Source organism: Anolis sagrei, chromosome 13, assembly GCF_037176765.1.
Source record: "Anolis sagrei isolate rAnoSag1 chromosome 13, rAnoSag1.mat, whole genome shotgun sequence".
NCBI classification, from domain to species: domain Eukaryota; kingdom Metazoa; phylum Chordata; class Lepidosauria; order Squamata; family Dactyloidae; genus Anolis; species Anolis sagrei.
The window spans coordinates 5,002,982-5,014,994 of record NC_090033.1 but is presented as its reverse complement, the minus strand read 5'-3'; the positions used below and the strand labels follow the sequence as shown (position 1 = coordinate 5,014,994).

Sequence of the window (12,013 nt, the reverse complement as noted above, 5' to 3'; positions counted from 1 at the left end):
CCTGAAGAAGAGAAGGCTGAGAGGAGATATGATGAGGGCCATGTAGAAATATGTGAGAGGAAGCCACAGGGAGGAGGAGGGAGCAAGCTTGTTTTCTGCTTCCCTGGAGACTAGGACGCAAGGGAACAATGGCTTCAAACTCCAAGAGAGGAGATTCCATCTGAACACGAGGAAGAACTTCCTGACTGTGAGAGCCGTTCAGCAGTGGAACTCTCTGCCCCGGAGTGTGGTGTAGGCTCCTTCTTTGGAAGCTTTGAAACAGAGGCTGGATGGCCATCTGTCAGGGGTGATTTGAATGCAATATTCCTGCTTCTTGGCAGAATGGGGTTGGACTGGATGGCCCATGAGGTCTCTTCCAACTCTTTGATTCTATGATTCTATAGTGGGGTTCATAATGTTCTTTGATTGTAGGTGAACTATAAATCCCAGCAATGACAACTCCCAAATGTCAAGGTCTGTTTTCCCCAAACTCCATCAGTGTTCACATTTGGGCATAACTAACTACTAGATCTAACTACTAGATCAACCTGGGGGTTGCGACCACTCGGGGGGTCACAAGGGGTTTCAGAGGGGTCACCAAACACCATCAGGGCATATTGAGTATCCGTTCCAATTTTGGTCCAGATCACTCATTGTTTGAGTCCACAGAGCTCTCTGGATTTAGGTAAACTACAACTCCAAAACTCAAGGTCAATGCCCACCAAATCCTTCCCGTATTTTCTACTGTTCATGGGAGTTCTGAGTGCCAAGTTTGGTTCAATTCCATTGTTGGTGTTCAGAACGCTGTTTGATTGTAGGTTAACTATAAATCCCAGAGACTACAACTCCAAATGACAAAACCAATCTCATCAGTATTCACATTTGGGCATATTGGGTATTTGTCCCAAATTTGGTCCAATGAGTGGAAGTACATCCTGCATATCAGATATTTACATTACGATTCATAACTGGAGCAAAATTATAGTTATGAAGTAGCAACGAAAATAATGTGATGGTTGGGGGTCAACACAACATGAGGAGCTGTACTAAGGGGTCGCGGCATTAGGACGGTTGAGAAACACTGAGCTAGATCGTCAGCCTTCTCTGCCAAACCAGTTCCTAAGACCATCAAAAATACAGGGTTAGTCAAAATGCATAGGCCAATAAGCCATTCAATTGAATGGCTTATTGGCCTATGCATTTTGAATAACCCTGTATATGTTTTCTGATGGTCTTTGGCGACCTCTTTGAAACCCCCTCGAGTCTCTCCAAGGGGTCCCAACCCTCAGGCTGAGAAACACTGATCTAACTACCAGATCAGCATTTCTCAACCTGGGGGTTGCGACCACTAACTAACTACTAGATCTAACTACTAGATCAACCTGGGGGTTGCGACCACTCGGGGGGTCACAAGGGGTTTCAGAGGGGTCGCCATACACCATCAGGAAACATCTGTTTGTGATGGCCCTTTGGCAGAGAAGGCTGAAGATCAGAAGTTCCATCACTTTAGTTTCAAAGCTTAGAAGGAACAGGATTTGCAATCGAACGGAGTCGTTCTGCTGTGACTCATCTCCTTCGCATTGTTCACCCTCCGCTCGCCTGAGTAGGACACATCAACATAGGTTGGCGCGTGACATATTAGGGGAACCCCCAAATCCTCCCCTTTCCCTTGGATAAGACAACAACAATGACTAATATTCCTCCTCCAGCTTCAGCTTCGAGTCTCACCCCCAAAACTTGGCTGGCAATTCCCAGTTTGTGGAATTGAAAGAGAGGTGGATTAACTTAATGATTCCTAATTCATGCTGATAGGAAGAAGGATTAGAAGGGTTTGGCCCTTCCAAGGAACATATAGCCTTGTTGGTGTTGCTTTTTCTTTGAGAGGCTTAAGTCCTGCTTTGTAGGAAAAGGAGTTGTCCAAATTGGCGAAACGAGGCGGGCAACGCCCCAACCGGCATTGCAAGACACACACCGTTCCAGAAACAGGGAGGGAGAATGGAGAAATCCAATAGGAAGACAAGGCATTTCTAGTGACATAGAATCCTAGAGTTGGAAGTAGAGGCTGGATGTATGCTTGTCAGGAGTGCTTTGATTGTGTCTTTCTGCATGACTGGTTGGGGTGTTTTGCAGCTCTAGGAGTTTATGGAAGCCCACCTCAATTCTCATGGGGTTGAGAATCTCCGGCCTTCTGGTTGGGGTGTCTTGCAGCTCTAGGAGTTTATGGAAGCCCACCTCAGTTCTCATGGGGTTAAGAATCTTCAGCTCTGGTTGGGGTGTTTTGCAGCTCTAGGAGTTTATGGAAGCCCACCTCAGTTCTCATGGGGTTAAGAAACTCCAGCCTTCTAGCTGGGGTGTCTTGCAGCTCTAGGAGTTTATGGAAGCCCACCTCATGGGGTTAAGAATCTTCAGCATTCTCTGCCAAAGGAGTTCCTAAGACCAAAGAGGTTCCTAAGAGTTGGAAGAGACCTTGTGGGTCATCTAGTCCAACCCCATTCTGCCAAGAAATAGGAAAAATGCATTCAAAGCACCCCCAACAGATGGCTATCTAGCCTCTGTTCCAAAGCCTCCAAAGACGGAGCCTCCGCCACACTCCACAGCAGAGGGGGAGTTCCACTGTTGAATAGCTCTCACAGTTAAGAAGTTCTTCCTCATGTTCAGGTGGAATCTCCATTCCTGTAGTTTGAAGCCATTGTGGTGGAGTCTTCTTTTCTGGAGGCTTTCAAGTAGGGGCTGGATGTTCACTTGTCAGGAGTGCTTTGTCTTTCTGCATGACTGGATGGTCCTTTGGAGTGTCTTCCAACTTTAGGAGTCTATGGAAGCCCACCTCAAGTCTCATGGAGTTAGGAATCATAGAATCATATAGTTGGAAGAGACCTCATGGGCCATCCAGTCCAACCCCATTCTGCCAAGGAGCAGGAAAATGGCATCCAAAGCTCCCCTAACAGATGGCTATCTAGTCTCTGTTCCAAAGCCTCCAAAGAAGGAGCCTCCACCACACTCCGGGGCAGAGAGATCTACTGCTAAACAGCTCTCACAGTTAGGAGGATCTTCCTCATGTTGAGATGGAATCTCCTTTCCTGTAGTTTGAAGCCATTGTGGTGGAGTCTTCTTCTCTGGAGGTTTTCCAATAGGGCCTGGATGTCCATTTGTCAGGAGTGCTTTGATTGTGTCTTTCAGCATGACTGGGTGGACCTTTGGGGTTAATGCAACTCTAGGAGTCTATGAAAACCCACCTCAAGTCTAATGGACTGGATTGCCCAAGAGGTCTCTTCCAAATCTATGATTCTGTGATTCCTGACCCCATGAGACTCGAGGTGGGATTCCATAAACTCCTAGAACTGAAAGACACCCCAACGAGTCATGCAGAAAGACACAATCAATGCACTCTTGACAAGTGGACAGCCAGCCTCTCTTCAAAGCCTCTAAAGAAGACCTGTGCCACTGGGGGCTCCTATTTCTGTACCCCATGAGGCCCATAGATCCTACTCTTGTGGCCCCTAACTCTAAGGCAGCTCTTCCAAAAGCTGTGCATGTGTTTGTGAAGGTATCTCAGTAGAAGATGCTCTATCTTCCATCCTTCCTTTCTTCCCTCCCTCTTCCCTTCCTTCTCTCCTTCCCTCCATCCTTCATCCCTCTGTCACTTCCTTCTTTTCCTTGATCAGGATGAGGTGGGAATTCAATGAAGCATCAACGACAAGGACAGTGAGTTATCATCTTTATTTCTCTCCCTTTCGTACAAGCACACAACCCAAATAAATTACAGTCAAATGTCCATATTACAACAGCATCCATACCTTGTCGTACTAATACCCAAAACAGAACAAACACAGCAGCAGAGATTGTGGCTTCTGATCCTGAGGCTCCATCAACCCAACTCGGGGGGTTTTCCTTCAAACTTGGAGGTTGCTATGCAAGATATGGAATTTATTTCTGGGAATACGGCGCAGGACATTGGAGAACGAGAATAAACCCAGAGTGGATCGGCTGTACCTCTGAACCCACCAATTGCCTTCAAATACAATACATCTTTTAGGCAGACAATACAATTATGGTGGGATGAACAGGATCATTTGGAACAGGCGGAGATTTACTATTGAAGGTAGAGATGCACATCCTAGAGTTGTAGGTGTTGAGCATCCCTATCTGAAATACTTTGGACCAGAAGTGTTTGGGATTTCAGATTTTGGAATACATGTATTTGTACATATACAGTAGTCTCACTTATCCGACATAAACGGGCCACCAGAACGTTGGATAAGCGAAAATTCCGGATAATACGGAGAAATTAAGGAAAAGCCTATTAAACTCGAGCAAAGGTAGGAAGGAAGGAACGGGGGCTCTTGATATTACTCCCAGGCTCCTCCCGCATGCAACCCCCCTTCCTTGCCTTCTACCTTCAGTGCCTGCTCTCTTTCTATCTTTACCACCCTCTTCCATAAAGCAAACATTTCCGCTGCTGGTGAGAAAAAGAGAGAGGGAGAGAGAGCCGGGCTGGGGCTGCAGGAAGGAGGGAAGGCGAGGATAGGTGCCGAGGTCAAGTGTGCCAAAAACGAGGCCGGTGGAGCAGCCAGGGCAGGAGGCAGCCTCGGTAGGACTCTCCCTTTACCCATGTGGAGTCCACTTCCATGAAGTGTTGCCTGGGCTGAATGCGAGGTCTCAGAAAGGAGAGAGACAGCAAGGAGGTAAGTGGAGTCCAGAGCAGGAGCCAGAGAAGGAAAAGAGGGAGGAAGGGGAGCCTCGTTGCAATTCTCTGCGGAAGAGCCTTTTTATATTCTTCCTAGCCAGAAGCAGCCAAGGCGCATCGGATAATATGGAATGTCAGATAAGCGAGAGGGAGCCGGGCTGGAGCTGCAGGGAGGGGGCGAGATGAGGATGGGTGCCGAAGTCAAGTGTGCTAAAGAATGAGGCCGGTGGAGCAGCCAGGACAGCGGGCTGTTTTGGTGCCCACCCTCCCACCTTTACCCACGTGGAGTCTGCTTCCAAGAAGTGTTGCCTGGGCTGAATGTGAGGTCCCAGGGAAGAGAGAGACAGCAAGAAGGGAAGCAGAGTTCGGAGCCAGAGAAGGAAGAGAGGAAAGGGAGACTCATTGCAATTCTCTGAGGAAGAACCTTTTTTCTATTCTTCCTAGACAGAAGCAGCCAAGGCACGTTGGATAATACAGAATGTCAGATAAGCGAAGGTTGGATAAGCGAGGCTCTACTGTATAAACATAATGAGATATCTTGAAGAGAGAAATGGAATGCAAGGCCCCAGGGAGGAGAGAGACAGCAAGAGGGGAAGCAGGAGCCAGAGAAGGAAGAGAGGAAGAAAGGGAGGGAGGGAGGAAGGGAGGGAGGGAGGGAGGGAGGGAGGGAGGAAGGGAGGCTTGTTGCTAGGAGAAAAGCAGAGTCCGGAGCCAGAGGAGGAAAAGAGGAAGAGAGGAAGGAAGGAAGGGAGGGAGGGAGGGAGGGAGGGAGGGAGGGAGGGAGGGAGGGGAGCTTCATTGTAAGGAGGGAAGCAGAGTCCGGAGCCAGAGGAGGAAGAGAGGAAGGAAGGGGAGCCTCGTTGCAATTCTCTGAGGAAGAAGAAGAGCCTTGTTTCTAAACTTCCTAGCCAGATGCAGTCAAGGCGCATTGGATAATCCGAATGTCGGATAAGCAAAGGTTGGATAATCAAGACTGTATAAACATAATGAGATATCTTGAAGACGGAAACTAAATCTGAGTACAAAATTCAGGGGGAGGTCACGTTCAACCATAATTCACAAGGATGACATTCAACATGATCGTTTTTCAAAATTGGAAATCTGGGGTCTTTGTAGTGCCAGCCAATCCCAGAAGCTTACATTGTCCACGTCCCTATTTCCCCCTTGCCAGAACAGATGCCCCAATCTGAATTCAAGTAGCACAACAAAATGGTAAGAGTCCTTTATGGCCAATCTGTCTGGCTGCTCTCAGTTTAAGCAAACTCCCGGCTTCACAGTTCGAAGGAGGAACAACACAAACGGCAAAAAAGATCACACTCCCTGCTGTGGATTTTATGAGCGAGGGCAAACAGAACAGCGCTCGCCTTCAAACAAACAACGCGTCTCAGGCATTAACCTATTAGTGCGGTCAAGTGTTATCACACATCTTCCCCGGCTCCCGGTTGAGAACATAGGCTCGTAAACGTCTGATTAGAGACATTTAAAAATATGTGTGTGTGTGTGGATGGTTTAACATTTAACTCGGGAACATCTGCAAAATGTTGACGGTCCAATCCGTTTGTCTAGAGGTGCCTAGTCGGATCTGGTTTCTCCAGGAGGCTTTTCACAGAAAGCCAAGAACGAGAAAGAGAGACGGAGAGATCTGGACAGCCGCCAGCCTCGCTCCTGCCCTCCGAAGAAATAAGACTTTTCGAGCGAATACCGTTAGCGATTCTTGAAAGGAGGCCACAGGTCAGGCGTATCCAAAAACAAGACCGCTCTAGCCCCAAGGCAAATAACACTAAGTAACACAATTTTTGTTCCTGGGATATAAATGTCATTTCCTAATTGGTTCTATCACAAAAACATGGAAAAAGTTTATTAAACTGCAAAAACTTTGCTGTTCCAGGACATCCTGCAACACATTTTGCGATCGTTTTTCAATTAATATCTCATTGAGTCACAACTAATTCAATATACCATATATACTCAAAGATAAGCCGAATTTTTCAGATCTTTTTATGGCCTCCCTCAGCTTATAATGGGATCAAGCCGGGCAGGGGAGTCTGGAGGCCATTGCTTGCAATATATGATATATTTCTGACTCATGTTCCCTTCCCTAAACAGTGTGTTTTCTTTTCTGCTTCTGCTCTACTTCTCCTCCCAGGCTGGAAAGATTTGGAAAGGAAAGAAAGGGGAAAGAAGTCCTTGCAATGTATGATCTATTTCTCTCTCCTCTTCCCCTCCCTAAACAGTGTGTTTTCTTTTCTGCTTCTGCTCTACTTCTCCTTCCAGGCTGGAAAGGTTTTGAAAGGGAAAGAAAGGGGGAAAGAAGTCCTTGCAATGTATGATCTATTTCACTCTCCTCTTCCTCTCCCTAAACAGTGTGTTTCCTTTTCCACTTCTGCCCTGCTTCTCCTCCCAGTCTGAAATGTTTTGAAAAAGGAAAGGAGGGGGAGAGAAGCCCTTGCAGTGTATGATCTATTTCACTCTCCTCTTCCTCTCCCTAAACAGTGTGTTTCCTTTTCTGCTTCTGCTCTGCTTCTCCTCCCGGGCTGGAAGGTTTTGAAAAGGGAAAGGAGGGGGAGAGAAACCCTTTCAAGTCAGGAATATCAATTGATCTTATCCCCGGAAATATCTGTTAATCTTCCCTACAGATATATAGGCATTTCCCACTGCAAGCCTTTGTAATCCCTCTGTACCTATCTATCTATATACATTAATTTTATATATGAATTTCCCCTCATATGTTTGCAAATCCTATATACATCTAGAGATATCTAGAGATTTCCATGTACATGTTCATCTGTATCTATATATACACATTATTTTTATATATGAATTTTCCTCTCACGTTTTCAAGTCTCTGCAAATCCTACATATATATATATATAGAGAGAGAGAGTGAGAGAGAGGGAGAGATACCTATAGAGATGTGTGTGTGTGTATATAAATTTTTTCCCTCACATGTCTGCAAGTCTTTGCAAATCCTATATAGATATAGATATTGACAAATATATAGAGGTACCTATATATCTGTATATCTCTCTCTGTGTGTATGTGTATATAGATATAAATAATTTTATCTATGAATTTTCCCCTCACATATTTGTCTTTGCAAATCCTATATAGATATAGATATTGATAAATATATAGAGATGTCTAGATAGATATATATGAATATTGCAAATATTACAGGGGGAAATGCAAATATATATACACATGTAGAGTTTGATATGAATATAGATCTATAGGGCTTGCAAATATTACAAGGGGAAAATGCACAGACATGTCTATAGATATATAGGGCTTGCAAATATTCCAGGGGGAAATGCACATCCAAATATATAAAAACATGTCTGGATAGATATGAATATAGATATATAGGGCTTGCAAATATTCTGAGGGGAATGCACAGTCTAATATATATAGAGAGACATGTCTACATAGATATGAATATCGATATATAGGGTTTGCAAATATTATAGGGGGAAAATGCACACCCAAATAAATATAGACATGTCTGGATAGATACGAATATAGATATATAGGGCTTGCAAATATTACAGAGGGGGGATGCACTGACTAATATATATAGAGAGAGACATGTTTAGATAGATATGAATATAGATATATAGGGCTTGCAAATATTGCAGGGAAAATGCACACACACACATATATAGAGATGTCTAAATAGATATAAACATAGATATATAGGGCTTGCAAATATTGCAAGAGGGAAATATATACAGAGAGAGAGGATTTGCAAACATTTCAGGAGGAAATGCAAATAAGAAATTAGTATAATACTCGGCTTATACTCAAGTATATACAGGAGTTTCTGGTGCATAACAACTACTTTCAAAGTAGGTACCACACAACTAAACCGGAAACAACACTTTCAAACCAGGAACAGAATCGTTTTCATATTTTGTCCCATAGTGTAATACACAAAGAGTTTTCAAGTCAGTCCAGGAACCAATTTGGATGCAACATCCTTCCCACCTGGATAAGATCCATTGGGTCTCTTCAAGTCAACTCAGGGTTGGAACGACAACCCAACCTTTGATCATTTGACGCCATCTTGTTTACTCCAGGACAAGTCCGCGCCAATGGAGGAAAAGGGAAAAATCACAGATTTCATCTCCTCCATCAAATAACAGATCCAATCAGTTTTCTGGTTCTGGATCTGCTATGTCAAGGGTCAGAACCCGAAGGAACCTTGCAAGGTTGTCAAGGTAGAGCTGGCATGACTTCAGATGCTTTGCTACTCCCATTAGCTCTTGGAGCCGAAATCGATGCAATGCTCATGCTGAGGTTCATATCTATGAAGCACCACACTCGAGTACAGCTCGGGCAGCTGGTACTTGTCGTATTTGGAATATGAAGGAAGACCATCTTGGGAGAAGGTGGCTTCACCATTGTAAGTCTGCTCTGAAGGCTGGTTCGTGGCCAGACCTTCCTCCACGTAGCGGTACTTCTCCAGCATCAAGCTCACACTCGGGACAGTCGGAGAGTGAGGCATTTTGTGCGATTTCTTGGCAGTCAGGCGCCGGTAGAAGAGAAGGAGCGTCAAAATGGCCGCGTCCACGAGGAACTCAAACATCTCGACCACGGACAGCACGGAAGACCCAAACCACAGGCTCCATTGGCTTCCCATGTTGGACATGACCAGGTTGATCTGAGAAACCAAAGAGAGGACCATATGGTTACAATGTTGAAAAAGTCTGTTGATGTTTCCCTGAGAGAACAATGTCTTCGGAACTTCTAGGTCCTCTAGATGGGCCTTTTGAAAGAATGTTTTAGTAGTGTTTCTCAACCTTCCTAATCCCGCAAACCCCTTAATACAGTTCCTCATGTTGTGGTGACCCCCAACCATCACATTATTTCTCCGTTATGGTTCCTGTGAATTGCACATATGGTTGCTACTTCATAACTAATTTTGCTCCTATTATGAATTGTCATATCAATATCTGATATGCGGGATGTATTTTCATTCACTGGACCAAATTCGGCACAAATACCCGATACGCCCAAATTTGGACTCTGGTGGGGTTGGGAGTGTTTTTTCATTTTGTTATTTGGGAGTTGTAGTTGCTGGGATTTATCGTTAACCTACAATCAAAGAACATTCTGAACTCCACCAACAATGGAATTGAACCAAACTTGGTGTGCAGAACTCCATGATCAACAGAAAATACTGGAAGGGTTTGGTGGGCATTGAGCTTGAGTTTGGGAGTTGTAGTTCACCCATATCCAGAGAGCACTGTGGACTCAAACAATGATAGATTGGGACCAAACTTGGCTTGGATACTCAAAATGCCCAAATGTGAACCCTGGTGGAGTTTGGGGAAAATAGACTTTGCCATTTCGGAGTTAGAGACCTTGAAATTTGGAAGTTGTAGTTGCTGGGATTGATAGCTCACCTACAATCGAAGAGCATTCTAAACCCCACCAATGAATGACCTCAAACCTAAATCTAGAGAGTACTGTGAACTCAAACAATGATAGATCTGGACCTAACTTGGCACAAATACTCAATATGCTCAAATGTGAACACTGAGGGAGTTTGGGGAAAATAGACCCTGACATTTGGGAGTTATAGTTGCTGGGATTTATAGCTCATCTACAATCAGAGAGCATTCTGAACCCCAACAACGATAGAATTGGGCCGAACTTCCCACACAGAACCTCTATGCTTTGAAGAGATTTGCTGGTGGAAACCTCCCTCCAGTCTCACATGCTCTCCCTTGCCCTGCCCATGCACACAACACTGCCATGTGCCGAGCACGCCTGCTATCCCCTCCTCATTTGGAGTCTCAGAAACAGCCCTCCCCTTGGCTGAGAGGTTGGCCAATCACAACGGAGGAGGGCTTTTGATGGGAGGATTCCCATCCAGCCTTGCACACTCTCCCTTGCCCGCACATGCGCACCACACTGTCATGTGCCGAGCATGCCTGCTCTCCCCTCCTCATTCAGAGTATCAGAAACAGCCCTCCCCTAGGCTGAGAGGCTAGCCAATCACAACGGAGGAGGGCTTTTGATGGGAGGATTCCCATCCAGCCTTGCACACTCCCCCTTGCCCGCACATGCGCACCACGCTGCCATGAACCGAGCACGCCTGCTCTCCCCTCTCTGCTTGGAGTCCAAGAAACAGCCCTCCCCTTTTCTGGGAGGCCATCCAATCACAGCAGAGGAGGGCTTTTGGTGGGAGGATTCCCATCTAGCCTTGCACACTCTCCCTTGCCCACACATGCACACCACGCTGCCATGCACCGAGCATGCCTGCTCTTCCCTCCCTGCTGAGAATCAGCCCTCCCCTTGGTTGGGAGGCTGTCCAATCACAACAGAGGAGGGCTTTTGGTGGGAGGATTTGCCTTCTGTGTCCAAAAAGGAAGAGAAGGGCAGGCGGAGAGATTGTCAACCTTCTCTGCTAAAGGGGTTCCTGAGACCATCAGAAATATATGTTTTTGGATGGTCTTTGGCAACTTCTCTGAAAGCTCCTTGTGACCCCTCTGGTGGCTGCGACCCCCAGGTTGAGAAGCACTTTTTTAACCAATCTAGCCAGAGAATAATCTGGCCAGGAACGTATCCTTCACAAATACTGCCCAGTAACAGAATTCACAAAAGCTCCAACTCACATCGTATTCAGGAGACTCGTCCCACGAGTTGTAGTCAAGCCTCTCAAAGAAAACGTTCACCTTGGCGATATCTTTCCTGAAAGAGAGACAAAACAAGTTGGGAGGCGAAGCTAAATTTTTCGGACTCTTTTGGGGAAGTGTTGAGTAAAACCAGGAAGGCCAAAGCAAAGGAAGGAATAGTTGACACTCACCTAGGGCCAGTTTTGTTGTAACTGTGCCGTGCTTGCAAAGTCTTGTGGATCCATCCCTGAAATACAGAAGCAGGAAGTGAGACACGGGTGCAGAGCAAGTTGGCACGAATGTCAAGGGTTTAGCAATGAGGTTGTCTTCATCAGGCCAGTGTCTAACAACACTGTCCCTCTTCAGTTCAAGAAAGCGATCGTGGAATTATGAGGGACAACCAGCCCAACCCTCTTCTATGTAGGAGTACACAACTAAAGCACTTTGGACAGATGCTCATCCTATCATCTCCATAAAAGGAGAGCCCACCAAAACTGTTTGAGGGGTTCTAGTCTACTCTTGAACATCTGATATGGTCACGAAGTTCTTCCTAATATTTAGGTGGATTCTTCCTCTTGTAATCTGAACCCATTGGTTCATGTTGTAGTCTCTGGAGCACCAGAAAACAAGCTGGCTCCATTTTCTCTATGGCATCCATTCAGAGACTTCAAGATGTCTATCATAACATCTGCAGTTCTTCTTGGAGGTCCGCAAACAGAATTTGGATGGC

At 45.6% G+C, this 12,013-nt stretch overlaps 1 protein-coding gene across 1 annotated transcript in view; it reads right to left on the bottom strand.

Moving 5' to 3' along the window:
• Window positions 1–8,114: 8,114 nt before the first annotated feature.
• SCNN1D (sodium channel epithelial 1 subunit delta) overlaps window positions 8,115–12,013 on the bottom strand; it is a 56,657-nt gene continuing 52,758 nt past the window's right edge. Inside the window, exons 11-13 of the mRNA XM_060759107.2 lie at window positions 11,475–11,530; window positions 11,284–11,359; window positions 8,115–9,323 (exon numbers count right to left, since the gene is read on the bottom strand). Of these exons, the coding sequence (XP_060615090.2) occupies window positions 8,919–9,323; window positions 11,284–11,359; window positions 11,475–11,530 (537 nt within the window). The 3' untranslated portion in view covers window positions 8,115–8,918. The remainder of the gene's footprint in view (window positions 9,324–11,283; window positions 11,360–11,474; window positions 11,531–12,013) is intronic.